Source organism: Staurois parvus, unplaced genomic scaffold (assembly GCF_062004578.1).
Source record: "Staurois parvus isolate SC_StPar_1 unplaced genomic scaffold, SC_StPar_1.0 ptg000183l, whole genome shotgun sequence".
Taxonomy (NCBI): domain Eukaryota; kingdom Metazoa; phylum Chordata; class Amphibia; order Anura; family Ranidae; genus Staurois; species Staurois parvus.
Window position 1 is genome coordinate 6757314 of NW_028317979.1, and position 23413 is coordinate 6780726.

The 23413-nt window shown below is 42.7% G+C and overlaps 1 protein-coding gene across 2 annotated transcripts in view; it reads left to right on the forward strand.

Moving 5' to 3' along the window:
- LOC149462196 (uncharacterized) overlaps nt 1-23413 on the forward strand; it is a 200177-nt gene that overhangs the window by 118014 nt on the left and 58750 nt on the right. For both annotated transcript variants that reach the window (XM_089677282.1, XM_089677283.1), the window contains exon 3: nt 6768-7708. In XM_089677282.1, the coding sequence (XP_089533408.1) occupies nt 6768-7708 (941 nt within the window). The remainder of the gene's footprint in view (nt 1-6767; nt 7709-23413) is intronic.

Sequence of the window (23413 nt, forward strand, 5' to 3'; positions counted from 1 at the left end):
AATCCATCAAACTATCACCTACTTTCCTCTCCTTTAGGTGCACCCTGAAAACCCACCTCTTCAGGGAAGCCTACCCCGCCCCCTGCTAATTGCCGATCTCCTCCAATCTTCCTACCACTCCATCCCCCACAGCTTCTCCTCCTGTACCACTATCCCCTCCCTCCTAGATTGTAAGCTCGAAGGAGCAGGGCCCTTGAACTCCTCAGGTATTGTTATTGTACTGTCTGTTGTATTGTCTCCCATTGTAATGTACAGCGCTGAGTGAACTATTGGCGCTATATAAATACTGTATAATAATAATAGTGGTCCAAGCAGCAGGCAGTTAAAAGAAAAGTACATTTATATTCCCCTAGGTGGAAGTTGCATCTATCCCCTGTCGGCTCTGCATTAAGCAATGAGAGATCAAACCCTGCTAATAGCTCAGTACTCCCCTCTGCTCTGCCCTCCAAGTGGAGAGCTTTGACTGTCGGTCTCTGGCTCTCTGCTCTGTCCCTCCAGCGCTCACTGCAGTGCTGTGCGGAGGGGCAAGAGGGTCTGGCTTGGGCTCTTGGTGGATCGCTGAGAGGCTGAGCCAGGTGCCAGTCTAGGCTTCTGGATGGATCCCGACCATATGATCTTTTCAGAGCCTGGACCGGCTGAGTGATGTCAGCCGACAACAGACTTTAGCCAGCTGTTAGCTGAAAATGGGTCACAGGAGTGCAGAACATATTCCACTCCTGTGACTTACAGGAGAAGTACAGCCAAAATTCTCCTTTAATGTAAGTGTTCACTAGTCAGGGGCTCTGCCTGCTGGAGGAATGCCTACATTTTAGTTTGGGGCATAAGAGTATGATGTCAGCACTATTAATAATAAACATAAAAATATGAAATAGTTTGGAAAATATGTTCTCTTTTTCAGTCAACTGGGAGAATTGCAAATGAAACAAAAATTCTTCTCATGCTAATTGAGATTTACACTGTTATTGTAATATACTTTTGTTTTACTAAATTATTCCTGCCTGTGGGGAATATTATCACAATTTATCGTGCCAATCTGTTGCAACAATAAGGCTTTTAATTTGTATCTTTAGATACAGAAATGACGTTACCTTGAAGTTTAATTATTTTTCCAGTGCTGGAAACAAGAAAAAGCTATTTAAAAAAATAAAATTTTGAATCAGGTTATAAGTTAACAACCTTGCAATTGTTTGTGATGGAAGATATTCTATTTAATGTTACAATTTAGATACATAAAAGTAATGTCAATCACATTTTTAGTATAATGAATTACTTAGAAAAACAGAGTGAAAATAATATCCACAATAAAACATTAAACCATGGTAATGCTTAATACTAATGCATGGATAGGAAAATGGTGAGCAAAGTCAAAACATATTCTGTCATGTCAAGTTTTCAATAGAGAAGGTGGTTAACCAACTACTCAGCAGAAGCTCATACAAACACATAGCATACTCCAAATACTGTACATAAAGACTCAATTAAAAATAAGATATCAGAAAATGTCTAAAACATTTCATGTGTAGCCCCCCCCCCCCCAGATAGGTTGGTAGATTGTTTGGTAAATTTAGTTGTTGGTTCCTCTGTAGTCAGTGGAGCATAGTCGAATGCTTTGGACTGTTCATGTTTTCACAGACTGCAGGTTTGCTTGCCCTCTCCTCCTTCTAGAAAACTTTGGGTTGTTCTGGGACATAAGTGTGGAGCAAGGCAAATGGACAGCATGAATATTTATGCTGTTTCAGCCAATCCCTGGGAGAGATGGCCCAGGTGGTGGCTGGGTAAGTGCATAAACAGTCTAAATTGCAGAACAGCATTGCCTTTCTGCCAAGAGATTTCACCTGTTCAGGTGGGGGTGGCTGCCCCTCACCTCAGGTTCATCACAGTCCCAGCTATGGCTTGCTGAGTGGACCTCTACTTTGCTCTCTGCTCATGAATCCCGTCAGAGGAGTTGTGTTGAGTGTTAACCTCTCCCTCAATGGAACATGTTCTGCTGGTATTGAAAGGATACATCTAATTACCCAAAGGACATTGTGAGTACTGATCTGGGGATTTTTTCTTTTGTGACTGTGCACTATTGGGATTGCTGGGCCACATGGTTCCTCTGCTGGGGGTTACATACTGATCTGTCCCCTCCAGTTTGTGAAAGATTTTACTAAGTCTGAGCTAAGTAGTTTCTCTCCTGAAAGATTCATACTGTCAGCCTCTTCAGTGTAATCATGGGAGAACTGTTCTTTAACCTGGAAGTCAAGCAGTTAGACTCCTGAGGGGTACATACCTCTGGCCTCTACTGCTCTCTCACAAGAGGATTTTGTTCTGAGTTTGGCAGAAGATATCCGATCCTGAAGTACAGTTATAGTAAGCGTCTCCTTCTGTATGTACATAGTTCTGGAATATCCCATACAATTCCCTAACCCTATCCAAGTTATCCCAAAAATAAAAAGAAAAAGAAAATACCCCTAGATTGTTAATTGAGCCAATTGGACAGACTGTGGCTGTGTGCCTTGCTGCCTCTGTACTACTCTGAAAGGAACCTTGGTTCCAAATCACCAAGCTAGGACCGTGTGTGAGGGCTACACATGTTTTCAGACAAACTTATTAATTTTTCTATCATGACATGAGCCTGCCAAATATACACACATGTAAGGCAGGCACCTGTAAAGTAGGTTTTGTTCTGAGTGACTTGGGAGCTCCAAACCTAAGGAGGCTTTGAAATACCAATATCAACGTTACTTTCTAAAGCTGATAGCTGACCATCTTTTTCTTACATCTAGCAACTTTTGGTGATTAAGTCTGCTAATCATTGTTAATAACCAATAAATAGGCACAGAAAGAGGGGGGCAGGTCAGTTATCAGCTTTAGACAGTAATGTCTATATTGTCATATCAGAACCACTCAACCCCAAAAATACACTGATATACAATATATTGCAAAAAGTATTGGGCCGTCTGCCTTTACACGCACATGAACTTTAATGGCATCCCAGTCTTAGTCTGTAGGGTTCAATATTGAGTTAGCCCACCCTTTGCAGCTATAACAGCTTCAACTCCTCTGGGAAGGCTGTCCACAAGGTTTAGGAGTGTGTCTATGGGAATGTTTGACCATTTTTCCAGAAGAGCATTTGTAAGGTCAGGCACTGATGTCGGACGAGAAGGCCTGGCTCACAGTCTCCACTCAATTCATCCCAAAGGTATTCTGTCGAGCTGAGGTGAGGACTCTGTGCAGGTCTTGTTAAGGTCCTCCACCCCAAACTCACTCATCCATGTCTTATGGATCTTGCTTTGTGCACTGGTGCGCAGTCATGTTGGAGCAGGAAAGGGCAATACAGAAACTGTTCCCACAAAGTTTGGAGCATTAAATTGTCCAAAATGTCTTGGTATTCTGATGCCTTAAGAGTTACCTTCACTGGAACTAAGGAGCCAAGGCCAACCTCTGTAAAACAACCCCACACCATAATCCCCTCCTCTACCAAACTTCACAGTTGGCACAATGCAGTCAGACAAGTACCGTTCTCCTGGGAATTGCAAAACCCAGACACATCCATCAGATTGCCAGACAGAGAAGCATCATTCGTCACTCCAAAGAACACATCTCCACTGCACTAAAGTCCAGTGGCGGTGTGCTTTACACCACAGCACCCAATGTTTTGCATTGCACTTGGTGATGTACAGTAGCTCTGTAGGCTGTGTTGAGCCTGATTGTTACCTTGTGTTTTGTGAGCTTGTTAGTCTTTCATTTACTGTGTTTTCTGCTCCTCAGTTGGACTGCTTTGGATGTCCCATTGTACCTAAACACTTCATCCTGTGTCTCTTAATGTACAATTAAGAACATATAATTTAAGACTTACCTTAAAGTCCTTTTCTTGGGACACATTAAAGAACATGAGGCTCTCCTCTTCTGTTGTTAGGATCCTTACCCTCTATTGCTTGTTACAAAACTGAGGGCATCTGGGAGTGGGAGGGGTTACTCTGAGCCGTTCTTACAGCTTTGTTTGCCAGCATCCAATGTTCTAAAAACAGCATAACCCAATGTACCTGAATACTTCATCCTGTGTCCTATAATGTACCCCAAGAAAAGTATGATAAGTCAAAAATCCTATTTTTTCAGTACCAATTCTAATCAACAAATATAGAAAATATATGCAAACCATTATGTGTTTCTTTTAAAGCAGAATTCCTGGATATCACTAACTAATCTTAAAACTTCTCCCACCCTAACATTTATACTACTAACCTGCAGAAGAAAGATGCATATACTCACCTATTTTATGGCCTCTCCCATCCAGATTAGTTGATCCCACTCCCCTGTCTCAGCTATCAGTGGCTTCAGGGAAGAGGAGGGATCACTGACAACAGTTGGCTGTATTAAGCCTATGGGTGATGTCACTGCTCAGGCATTACAGCTGTTGTGGGAACACCAGTGCTTCCCTGTAGGCAGCGCTGGCTGACACTGAGGAGATCAGCACTAGAGAAGCATGAAAATGGGTAAGTATATACATCTTTCTTCTATAGGTTAGTTAGTATAAGTCAGTATTTATCAGCCTTTTTCAGTCAAGGCACCTCTTAAAATTCTGCACAATCCTGAGGCACCCCATTCTAAAATGTAAAAAAACAAAACTAATAGTTTTACATGACACATCAACGCATATGGCACCCAATATTAGAGGTGTTTTATTCTTCCAAAGCAAATACACATTTGGACACTTGTACTGACTAATATTCCAATGTTTCTCTTCTTCCTTAATTTCTTTTCCTCACCCATTTAATGTGACCCAAGTGTTGATGGAGAGAGGCCGGGGAGGGGCAAACAAGGATGTTGTGCAGATGCCCTATGTTCTCCTTGTCAACCGATGACTTCACTGGTTGTTGGCATGCTGGTAGCTAGAAGGTTGTAATGGTGCAAAATGAAAACCTGAAGTGTTGTGTAAATAAAAGGCAGGCTTGATCCACCCACTGGCTTGTGTACAATTTTGGGTATTTTGCCTGGGCATCCCTGAGGATACCTGAAGGCACCCCAGGGTGCCTGTGCACCCTGATTGAAAAAAAGCTGGTATAAGTGTTAGGAGAGGGGTGGGTGCAGAGTAGTTAATGATATCCCAGAATTCTACTTTAAAGTGGTTCTAAAGGCTTAAGTTTTTTAACCTTAATGCTTTCTATGCATTAAGGTTAAAAACCTTCCTGTATCAGCTGTCCCCAACCCTCTCTAAATACTTACCTGGATCCTCTTTCAATCCAGCGCTATGCTCCAGAGCATTGCGGCTCTCTCTTCACAGATATAGAGGCAACAGTAGGAGCCATTGGCTCCTGCTGCTGTCAGTCAAATCATGTGAGGAGGGAGTGGGGGCGGGGCTGAGCTGTACTGTATGTAACTATGGACAGACAGAGCCTGCTTGGAAATGAACCAGCTTGTCTGCCACTGTAGCAAGTGTTTGTTTGGCAGGCAGACACAGAAAAGGAGGAGCCAAGAGCACCGGCGGGGGACCCCAAAAGAAGAGGTTCGGGACCGCTCTCTGAAATACCATTGCATTGAGCAGTTCAGTACGTTTGTTTTTTTAATTTTAAAAATTACCTTTAATAATGCTTTAAGTTATATTTAACTATGCAAAATGTTATTTATTAAAGTTCAAGTCAGGATAACTATTGAAGCTATAGGGAGGGAACCAGAAGGAGGCTAAAATCCTTATGTTAAAATACACATACCGATGTACTTTTTTAAATTCCATACTAAACACAAAACATCTTTGGCCCTTCACAGTGGAGTAGAAGTGGTGATCATGTGACTCTAAAGCTGCCCAGATCAGTTTTACTGAAAATCTGCAAAACAGCTGAAAATTTATATCAAGCCCGCAGCTGCAGCTGTAGCTATGAGCTTGCTTTAACCACTCAAATTATATATAGCCTATTGACAGCAAGTGGTTAAATGACAGCTGGCATATCTATTCAGACTAAGTGGTGGTCCCCAGGGCCTACTCCATGGTTCATGACTGGCTTGGACATTGGCTAAAATGCATGAAACAGATTTCTGCAAGTTGGGTTAATTACTGTACATTTTTAGGCTATACATTTATGGTTCTGAATGCACAATCAGCTTCTGGGTTAGAGAAATATTTTCATGCCTACATATTCAATCGTTAAGGCTGAACTTTAATGCAGCTCCATGTTCAATAATACACCCTTAAAGGTATGTTTTTAATAGGCAAGAAGTTTAGGTACATTAATTTGACCTAGTATCAGCCTCTTCCAATGCTCTGTACAGAAGAGTTCTGGAGAGGGATAAGTAGTACAAGAAGCCACTCAGTTGTGCTGCACTGCTTATGTGCTAACAAGGAACATACTGATAGAAGGAGAGAGCAGAGTAACAGAGTCATGAGCTCATCAGCGCACTACTTCTCCTTTCACAGTCCTGTCATAGGCTCAGGAAGGGCAAAACCTGTGAGGGTTACTTAACTGCAGTCAAGGCCGTACTGTGTGGCAGTTTTGTAGTTCTCAAAACCGAAAGGAGTCAAAGAACAGAAATACAAATAATTTGGCAGGTAAACAGCTTCCAATTATGTTTACAGTATGTTCTCTGTGTATATTGGTGTTAAGTTTTAAATGGGTGATATATAGATTTGTGATGAAAGCTATGGCATATACTCCTATTTTAAGAAGGAAGTTATTTGCTTCTATAAAACCAAAGTATATGTGACTATTATGACTTGTAGAGTAGCTAAAATTGATTTTGTTTACAAACCCTATCTGAAACATTTTTTTTCTTTGCATGGATGTTTTAAGAAGACGAAGACCTAACACTTGGTTCATTTACATGGAAGTGCAAGTATCTGACTAGAGACAGCCTTGTGATATCTCCCACTTTATATCTCAGGACATCAGAATCCAAGCGTAAGAAAGATCCTAGTTGTCTCCCTTACCCTGTCATGTCTAATATTCCTTCAGAATCAAAATCCATCAAACAACCAGAAGACAAGCTTAAAATATTCAGCAGTTTGTCTGGGCCTTCTGTAATAAAATATTCTACAGCAAATAAGGACGCTGTTAAAGGTAATGAGAAAGGAAGTAGGGTAAGAAGACTAATATGCATTACAGACAGCATACCAAGTAGACATACGTTGGATCAAACAACCAGCACAGAAGAGAAGAATAATATGTCTGCAGATCAATGTCCCAGGAGTGAAAACATTATCACAACCCAACAAGGTTCCAATTCCTGTATTCTGCAATATAAGAAGGATACTATGAATGAAAACATAGGCCTAAGTCATGATGATGACATGATTGAAAACTACAAAGATGCTATAGCTAAACTCAGAGGCCAAACAGCATGGAAGTCATTTTCCAATTCTTCTGAAAATCTGATAAAGTCTTCTTTCCATGGTCACCTCCAGACCTGCATTTTACACCTTTCAAATAGAAGTCCCGTGCAACCAATGAAGCTTATCAACTGTAGTGACAATAGCTCATTTTTGAAGCATTCCAGTGGAAAGATCAAAGTTTTTGAAGGACAATCTCAGAAGATTCAGACAGGACATCATTGTGGTTCTTTTCCTGCTAGTCCTGTCATTTCAGGGAATAAAAACAACAGACTAGATGCAGAAAAGTTTGTCTGGGGCCAAAACACTCAGGAAAATTCTAGAACTGGGACATGTGTTGAAAAAACAGGTCTTGTTAGGATATCCCCTCTGTCAGCAGGAAAAGAAAATGCCATACACACACAGGTGAGTCACAAAATATCTGCCGTTTTACATACATGCATATAATCTTGTATATATAGCAAAACTTTTTTCTCAGGTTTGGATAAAGTATGGATGTTTAAAATCCATCTCAGTTTATTTTTTTGCTGCCTGTGAAACATTGGAAAGTGAATCTAACCACCGGGGACCCATGTAGCAATAAAAACCTAAAAAACGAACTCTTTACACCTATGACTCTCGCGATCTTCCCTTGTCCAATTACCCAATACCTTGCATTATTTGAAAAGAATACAAGACATTTTGTGAATAGAGGAGCTGTACAGCGAGTAACCTGCTGTGCTCAAGCCCTGACTTTCAGCTTCCCTGCCAGAACTTCAGTAGTGACATCAACATCAGAGCAGGGGCGGACTGACAGCTCATGGGGCCCCCTGGCAATAGGGGATCATGGGGCCCCTGTGTCCTTGCCCAAACTCAAAAAAGCCTATGAAAAAGGTACCAGGGGCATCTCATGGGGCCCCCTACTGACCCCGGGCCCTCGGGTAGTGCCTGTGTTTCCAAATGGTCAGTCCACCCCTGCATCAGAGCCTATATGTAAGTAGCATTTATGAAACAAGCAGCAGCCACCTGTGGGGTGAATATTACTAGAAGTACCTTATTAATTCCCCCCAAAAGTTTTTGCCCGCACTTCATCTATAAGAAATACATACTGTATGCTTGTGCAATATATGAGCATTCATTTAGTGGGTTTATCAGTCTAGATGTAGTCTGTCAAATATCCTTGTGTATATTAGGAAAGGCAAACAGGTTGTTCATTTTGCACAAGGAAGTTGCACTTTGCACAGGTACTTTCTCCAAAGCTTATTGAATGTAGTGAAATTTACCCAAAAAAGCACAAAGAAAAAAAAAAGTAAAAAACAATCGAATGATAGACATCAACGGAGCTTCACCTCATTCACTAAGCTGTGGGGTAATTTCCCTTGCAATGTGCAACTTCCCTTGCAAAGTAAAGAGTTTATTTACCTTTAGCAAATCAAACCCATTGAGCCTGTCTAATGTCTTAAAGCAATTGGTAATACTCATATATTCAAGACTTTTAAAACCCAACTCCAGCCAAAATGTTCATTACATTTAGAATGAAGTGGGAAAAGGTTAGAGGCTGGGTTAAAGTCAGGTCAGAAAAAATAGTGAGGTTGGGGGGGTTGGCAGGGCACTAGATTTTGGTGCTGCTTAGGTATTCTGTAAAAAAGCTAAATGTGAGCGGGCACCTGAAGAGAGAGTAACTGCAGAATCATGTGGCCAGTTTGCAAAATGTACCTAATCTACAGGTTTGTTTTAATTAGAAATTAAAACACTTCCCCAGAGCTCTGTTCTGTTAGCCAGCAAAATAAACCTGATTTTAATTAGGTTTTTCTGAATGTCTAACAGGGTGAGTATTGGGGCTATTTCTGGTGTGTAATCAGATGCTCCTGAGTCTCTTGAATATAAGAGTGACAGATTGCCTGATTTGCAGAGAATCTTGCAATTCATAAGTACCAGTTGCTGGGATACATATGTTTAGCATTATTCTCCACAGGTCAGGCAGATCCATGATGTGCATAGTCAGACTCAGGAGGTTCATTGGAAAAATTACTTGTCATCTGATATATTTTCTAATTCTCCAGCTATAATAGCTGCTAGCAATATTCACATGTAAATTCTGACAGGCTGATTGCAACCAAGTTAACTGATTGATCTGCTTGGATACATTCAGCCTGCCCGTACACGGTTCGAATCTCAGCCGGTCCCTGCTGAGCTGGCTGAGATTCAAACCATCTATGGTTGGCTTTAGAGTCATAAGTTACAGAAGTTCCATGGTATGTATAGAATTGTGAGCAGCAAACAAAGCAAAGACACTGTAGTATAAAATATTGTATGTTTTCCTTTTAAAAGGTATTTATTTATTCTTTTTCTGTAGTGGTTACATCTATACAGCTGTAGACACAACAGCTATATATAGGAACTTCAATCTAGGCTACACAGAAGTTTCAATTGTTGCACTAACATTAAAACACTCAAACATACACAACATAGATACACTGCTCTATCTCCTTTATATGCAGAGAGATACATATATCAACATTGTACTATGGTGGAAGACAGGTATATGTTTATTGATGGGCCATCAAGGACTACACTGACAATCATAGTGGTGAGGAGTCAGACAAATGGATGACAAATGTGTCCATTCAGGGTGTTAATAACTTAGAAATCTTTTTGGGGCAGGCCCTGCTCAAATAGATTAGCATAAATTTTGGAAGTTCTTAATTCACTTGATGGTAGACCTGTTGTAGAGTTGGGGGAGTAGTATTTTTCCAGTTAAGAAGAGTAGTCTTCCTGGGTTGAAAAAAGTAGGACTACAAACATAGTGAACATGTAGGTATGAGGGACAAAGTAATTTAAAATGCCCAAGAGACAAAATCAGAGGTATTTAGCTCCCCAAATGTGTTTCTAGTACATTAAACAGACTGTTCCAGACAGTTCCAGAATATAACAATTTGAGAAGATATCCAGAGCATGTGTAATACATCTGATGGTGTATTACCACACTTGGAACAATAAGCATGGGTCCCAAGTCCAATATAGAACAGCTTAGCTGGTGTATAATGTAGAAGATGAATGCATTTGAGCTTGACCACTGTACTGATTAAATCATGAAACCAGAGTGTTGATATACTAAAGGCAAATAGACTGTTCTCATTTCAAATGAAGTTGCATTTTGCAAGAGAATTTGCCCCTGAGGTTAGTGAATGCAGACAAGCTATGCTGAGTTCCATCATATAATCATGTGCAAACAAAAATACCCCTGTTTTTCTTTGCACACAATTTGGTGTTCTTTGTAAAGTGAAACTTCACCGCGTTCACTAAAGACAAAAAAAGTATATGCCAGCTTAAGAGTAATAGAGCGATTAGGGGGGGATTAGTGCAAAGGATCCTAAAAAAAAGGATTATCTTCAGGGTGACAGCAGAATGATGTGACAGGACCGTGTCAAGGAACTCCACCTAAAAGAAAAGGAGACTTAGTCAGATGTGGATTCTCCTCAGAATGTGATAGGGCCTTGTCAAGGAACTCCACCTAACAGGGACAGACCCTGCGTCAGTGGAGCCCACAGTTAAGTGAGGAACAGCCAGAGGGTACAGAACGCCAGAGTATGGAGGGTTCAAAGCTACCTACCAGCGTCGCCATGGGCAACGCAGAGGAGTGGATACCTGGTCAGAGAGACCACTGCCGCTGTGTTGCTGGGTCTGGTGAGAAGGCCTTGTGGCCACTCCTTATTACCACCGTTAGTGACTGAGCCATTCGGACCTACCTTACAGCTACTCCATAGTTCTAATACTGCCTGCAGGTCTTATTTGACTGTCTTAACGCGTACCAACAGGCCCCCAAAGTTTAGCCGGCTGAGTCAAGACTACAGATTGTCCTAACAGTTGCTGCCCTGAATCCTGTATTTTTTTACCTCTTAAAAGACACTGCATTCCTACCAATCCCTAATGTAGTGTTATCATCATTTATATTACATTTAACATTTACTAATAAAGCGAGCAAAACTCTCTCTTGTATTAAAAGAAGTTTAGACTCCAGAGAGAGAGATATCATTTCCCCTGTACAAATCATTAGTATCACCTCATCTGGAATATGCAGTTCAGTTTTGGGCACCAATTCACAAAAAGAACATTGGGGAACTGGAAAAAGTACAGAGAAGGGCAACCAAACTGATAAGAGGCATGGAGGAGCTCAGCTATGAGGAAAGTTTAGAGGAAATTAATTTATTCTCTCTCTCGTTCCCACCCCCCACAGTGCTGCCAGCTTCCCTTCTCTCCTTCCTACCGATAGCAGCAAGCACACAATAGGATCCTTCAGGATGGAGAGTGGGGGAAGGATCTAGTGAATATTTCAAATTTACCAGACCCTTCCTTTCCTGAATGAACACAATGAGTGATCAGTACTGATCACTCACTGTGTTCGTAACTGAAGCATAGTAGACTGTATTCTTTTTTGGGGGGGGGGCTGTCAGGTTGGCTGTATGGGGCTCCATGATTCCTAACACCAGCCCTGCGTAATGTATGTGGAAACAACTACTGGTGATCTCCATCAGAAACCTGTGTCACAGAGTGACAACACAGGAGTACAGTTGGGGGACGGGGACAGAATGCTATCACCCTGTAACAGTGAAGTGCCCGAGCCTTTATGGCAGGATCACCATGTATTATTTTAAAGAAACGTGACAAATCACAAAATGCTTTTTATTCAAAGTTACACTAGGAATTTAAACATTTTCACTGGTCAAATTGGAAAAACATATACATTGGAATTAAAACATTATTACAAAACAATACAAACAGATGTAAGCCACCCCTGTTAAAATAAAATAATTTTATCAATTTGTTATGACAAGTAATGGCTAAGTTATTGCCAAAAAAATGGGCCCCCAGCTGAATTGTGAAAATGGCTCTGGAGTTTATGTGTTTAAGCCCTGGTTCACACTGATGCGTTGCAAAATTTGCAGCGTTTTCAGTGCAAATTTTGCACCGCATCAGAATTGCACCCCGTTCATGTGAACTGCTGCTGGTGTGTATGTTAAGTTAACAACACCCCAAAAGTGGTCCGTAAAACGAGGTGCGATGTGTAGAATCGGATCGCATAGGTGTGAATAACCATGTGATCCGATTCTAGTGCAGACCAAAAAAAGGGGTCCTGCACATTTTTGGTGCTGTTGCGGTGCAATTAGAGCCATACAAAATGTATGGCTCCAATCACACCGCACACGAATTGCATGTGCTTTGCACAGGAATGCGGTGCAGTTCCTGTGCGAATCACACGTGATATACTGCACCACATTAATGTAAACCCAGGCTTAAGGTGATGTATAATTTTTCAATATTTTCTTTTAACCAGTTGCAGACTCTTGGCATGTTATATCAACCATGAATAGAGAAGCATACAAAGAAACATTGTTTCATTTCGTATCTTTCTGTTTATTCATCTACAGATCAAAGGGATGAACTTGGATCTGCAGATGAAGTCAGTTAAAGCAAGCTAACAAGTATAAAAAGTTTTGTTTAATGTTTCTCTGTTTAACCCCTTATTAACCCCTTATTAACTCTTAGCTTACACTAATCAGCCCTAATTAACACCTTATTCTCCTTCTCTATTTAATTATTATTTTCCTGATGATTTTTTTTGTTTGTTTCTATTTTATTAACTAATAATATTGAAACTTTTTTTTTTTTTTTTTTTTTGTTTGTTAATATGTTTACACCTTTAACATATATTTACACATTTCACATTTTTAAAATAGCGCAAAATTTTAAAAATAAACTTTAATTAATTTGTAAATAACTTTGCAAAGCTTTTTACCAGAATCATAGTGTCATTTAAACAGGACAAATTACAGAATAAAATGTGCACTTTTTATATGCAGTAACACTATTTAGTTTAAACCTAATACTGCTCAAAAAAAGAAAATGTGCATTTTGTTATGTTTAGTTACATTTAATTGTTTAGGGATTTCGAAAGAAAAAAATTGTTGCAAAACAATGTTCACGAAAAGAAAGCATTGTTTGTCATTAGAAAAACAATATCTGTATTATGTTTTTATTTTAAGTAGTGACAAAGTTATTGCCAAATAAACAGGTCCATATCAGGTATGTAAAAATTGCTCTGGTCCATAGGGGGTGAACAGGTGTGAGAGGCAAAGTAGTTAAATAAACATATAAAAAAATCTCTCTCGGTGTAAGGGCTCTTTCAAATGAGCATATATAGTGGGTGTAAACAGACTTGTGTTCGTTTACACCTGCCAACCTCTGGGTCTGATCAAGCCAGCAAAAAAAAATGTAGGACTGCACCCTCTTCCATTTGGACAGACTAGATTGGAGGCAGCCAGGTGTAAACGAACAGCAGAGTCTATTTACATTGGCCACCCATAGATCAGATCGGGATCTGTCCATGTCCACTCTGCATAAACTGAGTGGGTATGTACCTCTCATCCATCCCGCTCCGCTCCAATCAGCAGGGGATCAGCAGATTAAAAGGACCCTAAGTAATCCTTTATTTTTAAAAAATCTTGCTTTCTTGGTAATTTAAAATGTACATGTACATGTTTTACTTTTATGAATATTGCTGTCTTCCTACTTTGCAGGTTGTGCTTTACTGCTCAACAAAATTAAAATAATAAAAATATGCTCCTATAAATATACTATGTATTTGTTCGGGCTCCGTTCACACAGTTTTCTAGTGCTTTTTGCAGAAATGCACTACAGTCCATTTAACATGGTTTCCTATGGAACATGTTCACATCTATGCTTTTTTGAGCTGCTGTGTTTTTGGAAAGGGTCAGGGACTTTTTTGAAAGCAAAAAGCAGTGTTTTTGCTATAATAAAGTTCAATGGAGAATCTGCTGAAATGCATGGTAGTGCATTTTTGCCGCATTTTGCAGTTTGCATAATTTTTCTGCCCAGCAAAAAAAAACTACCACTTTAAAAAGAGAAAAACAGCTGAAAAAAAGCAAAACACGGTAAAAACGCATAAAAAATGTGTCAAAAATGTCTGTAGAAAAATGCAAAATGAACTGCGAAAAAACACTGCAAAACGGATATAAAGCAAACTGCATAGGTGTGAACGGAGCCTGAGGCAGGAATGCAAATTGAATTTCCTGATATAAATATGAAAACTAATGGTTCAGTATATAATAGAAATACAAAAACTAAATGAGATTAGAACATTAACTGTACAGAATTATGAGGAATAGTAGTAAGAAGAGATAAAGACAGGGGCTTATGCTCTTGCTAATCATTTTAATATATTCATAACATGATAAATGCAGTTGAGTTTGTAAAGAAAGGCATTTTCCTCATTAGACCTAAAATAGATTGTACTTGCTGTTTAAAATATGATTTAAACATTTCAATAGATTGATGACAAAGGAGTCCGTAAGCTGCCATAGCAACAGTCACGTTACATCATTGTTATGCAAAATAAATGAAGAGTTTTTCTTTATTTAGTCACAATCTTAAAAATGTTCAATATATCATCTGTTCCTGAAGTATGGCCATGACTGCTGTCATTCTATCTCGCATCTGAGCAATGTGCTCAATTACACTTTTTGAGGTGTGGCCATTTTCTCCCACGTTTCCTAAGCTATGTCCAGGAGTTCCCAGGGATGTCCAATGTACAAAAACTCAAATGGTGAAAACCCTGTAGAAGACTGTTGCACTTTCCTAATTGAAAAAATTAAACATGATAACAGGAATTCCTACTTTTTCCCATCCTTACCAACCACTTCTTTTAGCATACCTTTCAGAGTTCTATTAAACCATTCTACCAAACCATCAGATTGGGTGGTAGTACATTGAGGATATTTCCTCTGATTCCCCAGGCATGACCACTAGTAGGAAGTTGTCAGGTACACCTGACATAGGATTATCAATATCCCCCATAGGTTCAGGCAAGATAGAGTAAGATTTTTTACTTCAGACACACTTCTAGAACTGTGTATCTTTATTTACCCTCGCAGCTCCCAAAAAAGTGGAATAGCACAGCTCACTGCCACACTGTATAGAAAATTCTTAACCTCTCCCATGAGATGCTTTACAGTTTCATCAGGTGTTTCCACTATAAGCACTGCAACGGGCTAGTCTTTGGCATTGCCATGTATACAGATTACTTCCACACCATTTGAGCTAAGCTTGGCAGGGCCCACCAGACTGGCATGGACCAAGGCGATGAGGCTTCCAGAGTCTAACTATGCCTCCACCAGGTGTCCTTCTATGGTAAATCACAAATCATCCACACTCTGGGGGGCTGTATTTCAACAGGCAAGGTTTTGTTGTAATGGTTGCAGACCAGTTGCTCCATCACTCACGGTTGCAACCACTTTTTTCTCCACTTGGTGTAACAAATCTTACATCTGGGACCTTGCAGGCTTATCAGGGTAATATTCTCATATTATTATTATTATTATTATTATACAGTATTTATAAAGCGCCAATAGTTCACTCAGCGCTGTACATTACAAAGGGGGACAGGACATATGACAGAACAATGCCAATACAATGCAAAACATGAGGGGATCGAGGGCCCTGCTCTTTCGAGCTTACAATCTAGAAGGGATGGGATAGTGGTACAGGAGGAGATAGCTGTGGGGGATGGAGTGGTAGGAAGAGTGGAGGAGGTCAGCAAGTTAGCAGGGGCTGAGGTAGGCTTCCCTGAAGAGATGGGTTTTCAGGGTGCGCCTAAAGGAGAGGAGAGTAGGTGATAATCTGATGGGTTGGGGCAGGGAGTTCCAGAGGATGGGTGACACCCTGGAGAAGTCCTGGAGGCGGGCATGGGAGGAGGAGACCAGGGAACTAGAGAGAAGGAGGTCTTGTGAGGAGCGGAGTGTGCGTGCTGGGCGGTACTTGGATATTAGGTCAGTGATGTAGTTCGGGGCAGTATGGTGGACAGCTTTGTACGTCAGTGTTAGGATTTTAAATTTGATCCGTTGCGCAATCGGAAGCCAGTGGAGGGATTGGCAGAGGGGGGTGGCGGAAATGGAGCGGTTGGAAAGGTGAATGAGTCTGGCAGCCGTATTCAGGATGGACTGAAGCGGGGATAGCCAGCGGCGAGGCAGGCCAGTGAGGAGGGAGTTGCAGTAGTCGAGTCGTGATATGATGAGGGAGTGGATGAGCTGTTTAGTGGTTTCTGGGGTTAGGAACGTGCGGATTTTGGCGATGTTGCGGAGGTGGAGTCTGCACGAGTTTGTTAAAGATTGGACTTGGGGCTGGAAGGATAGGTTGGAGTCCAGAATGACACCAAGTACTCTGGCCTGCAGAGCAGGTTTGATATTGGCGTTGTTGGATGTGATGTAGAAGTCAATGGGGGGTGGGGTTCGGGCTGGGGGGAAGACAAGGAGCTCGGTTTTGGAGAGATTCAGTTTAAGGAAGTGGAGCGACATCCAATCTGATATGTCGCTCAGTAGGTGTGTGATTTGGGCAGAGACCGAGGGGGTGAGGTGGGGGGTTGAGAGATAGATTTGTGTGTCGTCGGCATAGAGGTGGTAGTTGAAGCCGTGAGAGTGTATGAGTTGGCCAAGGGAGGAGGTGTAGATGGAGAAGAGAAGGGGCCCAAGGACAGAGCCTTGAGGGACCCCAACAGAGAGGGGGAGTGAGGGGGAGGTGGTAGCATTATAGGTAACGCTGAAAGAGCGTTGTGACAGGTAGGATGAGAGCCAGGAGAGAGCAGAATCTCTGAGGCCGAGGGAGTGTAGTATTTTGAGGAGGAGGGGGTGGTCAACTGTGTCGAAGGCCGCAGAGAGGTCAAGGAGTAGGAGCACTGAATAGTGGCCATTAGCTTTGGCGGTTAGAAGGTCGTTGGAGAGTTTGAGTAAGGCGGTTTCGGTGGAGTGTAGGGGACGGAAGCCGGACTGTAGGGGATCGAGGAGGTTGTTGTCGTTGAGGTGAGAGCATAGGCGGGTGTAGACGAGACGCTCGAGGAGTTTAGATGTAAGTGGGAGCAGGGAGATGGGTCTGAGGTTGTTCGGGTCATTGGGGTCCAGGGAGGGCTTTTTAAGTATGGGGGTGATGTGTGCATGCTTCAGTGGGGAGGGGAAAGTGCCGGAGGAGAGGGAGAGATTAAAGATGTGGGTGAGGGAGCGTAGGATGGAGGGGGAGGGAGGTCGTAGGAATTGAGAGGGGATAGGGTCGAGGGGGCAGGTGGTGAGGCGGGCATCAGAGAGGATCTTGGAGACTTCCTCGATGGTAGTAAGGTCAAAGGTGTGGAGTGTTGGGGGAGCTTCAGTATGAGGAATGTAGGGTGGGGTGGGAGTGGAGGTCAGAGCAGTGGTGGGGCCGTGGGAGAGGGGTGATGAGGGGGTAGCTGAGTGAGGGGGAACGGGGTTGGAGGGAGTTTGAGCAGTGACGAAGTCCCTGCGGGTAATGTCGAGGGGGAGGGGGGATGAGGGGGTAGCTGTGTGAGAGGGGACGGGTTGAGAGGGCGTGTGAGTTGCGGCAATGTCCTTGCGAATTGTGTCAATCTTGTTTTTGAAGTGATTGGCAATCTCAAGGGCGGTGAGTGAGGTGCTGGGTGGAGGTGGGGGTGGAGAGAGTAGAGAGTTGAAGGTGGAGAAGAGTCGGCGAGGATTGGAGGAGAGGGCCTTGATGAGGGTCAGGAAGTAGGCTTGTTTGGCTGCGTGGAGGGAGGAGGTGTAGGTGCGGAAGGCAGATTTGTAGCAGGTGAAAGCTTGTTGGGATTTTGTTTTGCGCCATTGTCGCTCCAGGGCACGACTGCGTCGTTTGAGGGTTTTGGTGTGATCAGTCTGCCAGGGCTGGAGCGGTCGGAGTCTGATGTTGCGTGTGGTTAAAGGCGCTAGTGAGTCAAGGGCTGCTGACAGCGCGTTGTTGTAGGCAGTCATAGCCAAGTCGGGGCAGGACAGGGGGAGGATGCGGTCGTGGAGTTGATCAGCTGCAGAGTGGAGGGGGGCAGGGTTAAGGTTGCGGAGGTTACGGCTGGTAGTAGTGTGACATTTGGAGGGGTAGGCGTTGGAGGACGAGAAGATAGAGAAGGTGATCAGGTTGTGGTCAGAGAGAGGGAAGGGGGTGTTAGTGAGGTTGTGGGGAGCGCAGCGGTTGGAGAAGACAAGATCAAGGATATTACCGTCGGAGTGGGTGGTGGATTGTATGCACTGTGCAAGTGCAAAGGAGAAGGTTAAGTGGAGGAGACGGGCTGTGTCCGGGTTGTCAAGGTTGACAGGGATGTTGAAATCCCCAAGAATGATGGTGGGTAGCTCAGAGGAGAGGAAGAAGGGTAGCCAGGAGGAGAAGTCTTCCAGGAAGCGGGGTATGGATCCAGGAGGCCGGTATATCACAGCAATCTTCAGGGGGGTTGGGGAGAAAAGTCGGACGCAGTGGGCCTCGAAGGAGGAGAAGGACAGGGAGGGGGGGTTTGGGAGGACTCGGAAGGCGCTCTGCGGTGACAGGAGCAGACCAACCCCACCACCTTTACGACCGTTAGGTCTGGGTGAGTGGGTCCAGGTGAGACCTCCATAGGAGAGTGCAGCAGGGGAGGTAGAGTCAGTGGGCTGGATCCAGGTTTCCGTGATCGCCAGGAGGTTGAGGGAGCGGGAAACAAAGAGGTCGTGGATGGCGGTAAGCTTGTTGCACACCGATCGGGTGTTCAGGAGTGCACATGAAAACGGGGGGGGAGATTTTAGGGAGCAGGGGGACAGATACTAGGTTGCGGTAGGACATGGAGGCGGGAGGGTGTTGTGCGGGTGAGGGAGGTGGTGGAGGGCCAGGATTCGGGGAGATGTCTCCCGCGGCTAGGAGGAGGAGAAGGGTGAGAAAGGTGGCATGGGAGCGGGATGTGCAGGAGCGTGAAAAACTCCTAGTGGAGGTGTTCGGGTCAGTGGGAGAGTGGAATAATAGGAGGAGGTGGTGGGTGCCATAGAGGGGCGAAGGAAGCAGTGAGGACACAATATACAAATGTTTAGGAGGAGCAGAGGGATATAGTGAATGGATTTTGGGAATGGAGGAGAGGAAAATGAGAAGGAGTAGAAGAGGCATTTTGGGGGGTGATGAGAGCAGTAGTAGGGAGATGATAGCAATGAGGGGGAGATGTGCAGGTTTTGGGGTGGAGCTGAGGGGTAAAGAAATGAGATTTGGGGACAGAGGATAGTAGTATGAAGAGGAGGAGTGTATTATATAAAAGTACACAGAGTGGGAGTCAGGCATGTAAGAGATGTTTCCCAGGGTGTTTGCTTGCAGTCTGTCCAGCATGCAGTAGAGTTTCTTGCTGTTGTTGTGTCTTTCTCCTGCTTTAGTTCAACTGCTGTGTTTAACTGCTTCACACTCTTTCGAAGCCGCACTCCGTCAGAAGCAGCACCCCCATCAGAGACTGTGCCCCCCATCAGAGATCTCCCCCCATGAGCTGATCTGAATTTATAGGGAGATGCTCAAATGAGCATTCAACTCCACCCCAATTAGAAGCTGATAAGGCTCACATGAATGTTGGGGGATGTCTCATAGGAACCAGGCTACAGTCGTAAACTGGGTGCAACTGAAGGTGAGGACTGCTCAACATACACACTTTGTGCCCAGACAGCCATAGTAACCCTTTGTATGTCTAGGATTTCTTCTTTATGTTTGGATACTCCCTGGCATCTTGGGGTAGTAAGGCAAAGTAGGACAAAAGCAAAAGCAGAGCACTGAGGTTAATAACAAACAATTTATTAATGTTAATTATATGAATAAACTTTATTTTATATAGCACATTTAAAGGTAGCTTCTCAAAGTGCTTTACTAAGAAAGCACAAGAAATACACTGGATAAAACAAAGGAAAAAAAGGGACAATTGCGTGAAAGCTTGTATAAAGAAACACATTTTAGATTTGATTTGAATTATATTAGAGAAGATGACTCTCTGATGTTCTTTGGAAGTGAATTCCAGAGTTTTGGGGAATAGCGGGAGAAGACTCTGTCTCCCATTGAGTGTAGGTGAATAAGGGGGACATGCAGTAGCCCAGAATTTGAGGAGTGGAGGTTTACGAAAGGGGGAGTAAGTTGATAAAAGTTCAGACAGATAATGGGGTGCCAAGCCATGAACAGCCTTATAGGGTCATCTATATTACCTTTATTTCACTTGTGAAGTTTGGGGGGGTATAGCTCAAGTGTAGCACTCACCAGCAAGTACAGTCCACACCAAATACTTCCATTTAAGGGCTTGTTGGCCCACTTTTATTTAAATGAAAATGCACACAAAGTTCCAGAAAAGCATAATCCATGGGTTTCTCACGCAGGGGATTCACCATTAACACAAAAATGAAATATACAGCCTCCTGGCTCACTTTACCAAATAAACAGTTATTTAGCCTCCTGGCCTACACCTACAGCAGTGCAGCTCAGGCCTTCCACTTCAGGCCCTTGTCTGTCTCCTACAAACAATTTCATTTCCAACACTGTCCACATAGAGAGCAACCCCTTGCTGCTCTGTCCCTCAGGCTTGGGTCTCTGTCTTTCTCAGCGCAGGCATGTACCCCTCTGGCTGCTCCCTTGCACACCTGTACTCCTCTGGAGGGCAGAGACCAGGACAATGGGCATGCCACTATTAATAGACCAGTCAGTGTCCTGGTGGATCTGAGAACCTGAACCCAGTGCTGGAGATTTCTTCCCACTCGGATCACTAAAAAAAATCTCAGGCTCCAGGTCCCAAAACAGATATTTTTTAAAGCATGAAAATGCAGTTCCCTGTTAATTAAGCAAACCCCCTGGAGCCCCTCAACCTGCCTGGTTGACAATCTTGGGTTAACATCACTGTTAACTATCTCTGTGGGACATCGCACTGCCACACACCTTTATTACAATGCAGCACACTTACATCTCACCAGTCCGCTTGACAGTAGAGGAATGGAACAACTGTGGACATCACAGAATGATCACTGAGCACGCAGCAGCAAGGGACACCAAGACATAAATGCATTTGACAAAGAAGTCAGAGCCTTCAAAACATGTTATGACCACCCCACCAACATCTACTAGGTTTTTAAAAGCTGCCACTGCCCAAGTGTGGCCGGAGACCCTGCCGGTTTCTTCCATCCTGCTGGCTGTGTGGCACCCTAGTATCCCATGCTGCTGCCTGCTTGGTGATCATCCCTACACTGTGCTGTTTGATATCTTGTACCCTTGATATCCACAGTCATGCCATTCCTCTACTGTCAAGTGGACTGGTGTATTTTAACATGTAAGTGTGCTGCATTATAATAATGTAATTGTTTGGTAATAACCCCAGTGTCCTGCTTTTGCTTTTGTCTTGGCTCTCAAGGGGATTCTTCCCAGATCTTCTCCAGGAGCTGCAGGGATGAACTATGCACATTCTTCCATCCATTTTTCCCACTGTTGCCTATCACTATAGACTTTGCTTTTATATGGACTACGTTATTACCACACATTCCAGAGTATCTACTTTGCAAGGCAAAGTAGGCCTTTTGGGGCTCTCTTGTCGAAAAGGGTACTCCCACATTTGTCCACTACTTTTTGGGTAGTCTCTCACATTTCATGACTTTCTCAAAGAGGTAGGCTTCAACACCATCTTTTAGAGACAATTACCACAAAGTGCTTAGTACCAGCTGTTGAGGTGTACAAGTCATCAGCCCCTGTGCCAATATCTTCCTTTGTGACAGATGTGTTTGCTGCTGTTGATCCTTTAGGGAGGCCTGGTGGGCTTCAGTCAGCTGTTGCATCTGTTGGTTGATTAGTCAGTTTGCCACTTGCAGTAGCTGATTATTTTTCTGTCAGGTACCATTGCACTGTGGCTGGCTAGCATTTGCCAATATACAGTTGCAAGAAAAAGTATGTGAACCCCTTGGGATTACATGGAGTTTTAGACTTAGATGACGTTCAGAGCACATTTTATGCCCAATTCATGCAAAACTCCACGTAATCCCAAGGGGTTCACATACTTTTTCTTGCAACTGTAAGCTGTTTTACAATCTCATCCATTTTATTCAATAATAGGTGTCTGTCTCTTCAAGATGCTGCCCTCATTTGAGCAGTTGTAAGAGGGACAGGTTGAACTAGTAATGACAGCGATAACCTTGCATAAGACAGGGACATCCAGGAATAGTTCAAGCATGTTTGTCTCATACTTATAATCAGTAAGGCAGTATACAATTCAATGCAATAGGGCTTTGCACAGCAAGGCAATAGCATAAAATAAAACATCTGATTGTCTGAGCCACTAATTAAACTTAAGTAAGTTTCTGACCAGCAGTTCACCCCTCTATTCGGTACCTTAAAACAAACAGCACACAAATTTTTATTTAGTGTTCTGTCAGCATTCACCCTTTATTTAGCTGATGGCTCTCATGTATAAGAGAGAGTAAGAGAAAGAGACCCATGGAAACCCATTTAACCAGGATCTATAAAAATCTATGAACAGCTGACTAATTATTTAGGTTTGTATAACAGGTAAAGCATGGACCTAGAACTGAAGGGTATACTTCCTTGAACCTCTACATAGCTTCTAAGTTCCAGAATCCTAACCAAAACTTATAAGGATCTCAGAAAGCAAATACAATACCAAGTGTAGGTGGGAAGCCTAAGTGACACATATAAACCATGCACAACCCTGCCACTCAGTTCCTCACATTATATTTGAGTGTGTATTTGGCTTAAGAGTACAGTTTATTAGGCAGAAGATGCAGTAATATGTGCAGTAACTGCAATGGGTTGAGAAATAAGCAGAAATACTTGAAATATTATCTTAGCACTATGAAAGTTAAAACAAATATTTAATCCAAGTTTTAAGTAACTGGATGGCCATTTGACAAATAAAAATAACATTTAATTTAATATTTAAATTCTCAACATCTTAAATATTCTTGCAATGTGTTTTTATGTAGCTAGTAAAAATCTAATACATTTTAAAGTAGAGATCTATCTAAAAATAAAATGATAAAATATATTGGCCAATAAAAGATAAAAACAAAACTGGCTTTGCTGCAATATTCCATTTTGATCCAGAGATTTCCCCCTCAGCACTTCTTTGTGCTGCTAGATGTCCTCAATGTGAATGACCACTTCCTCTGAACCCAGGTTTCCTGGACCAAAGAGTGTTTTTAACTGGAAAGTGAAAGGAAAAACAGCACTCTGATGAACTCATCTCTCTGTCACTCTCTTCCTTTCTCTTCCTATCAACATGCTTGCCAGCACATTAACTGGTTG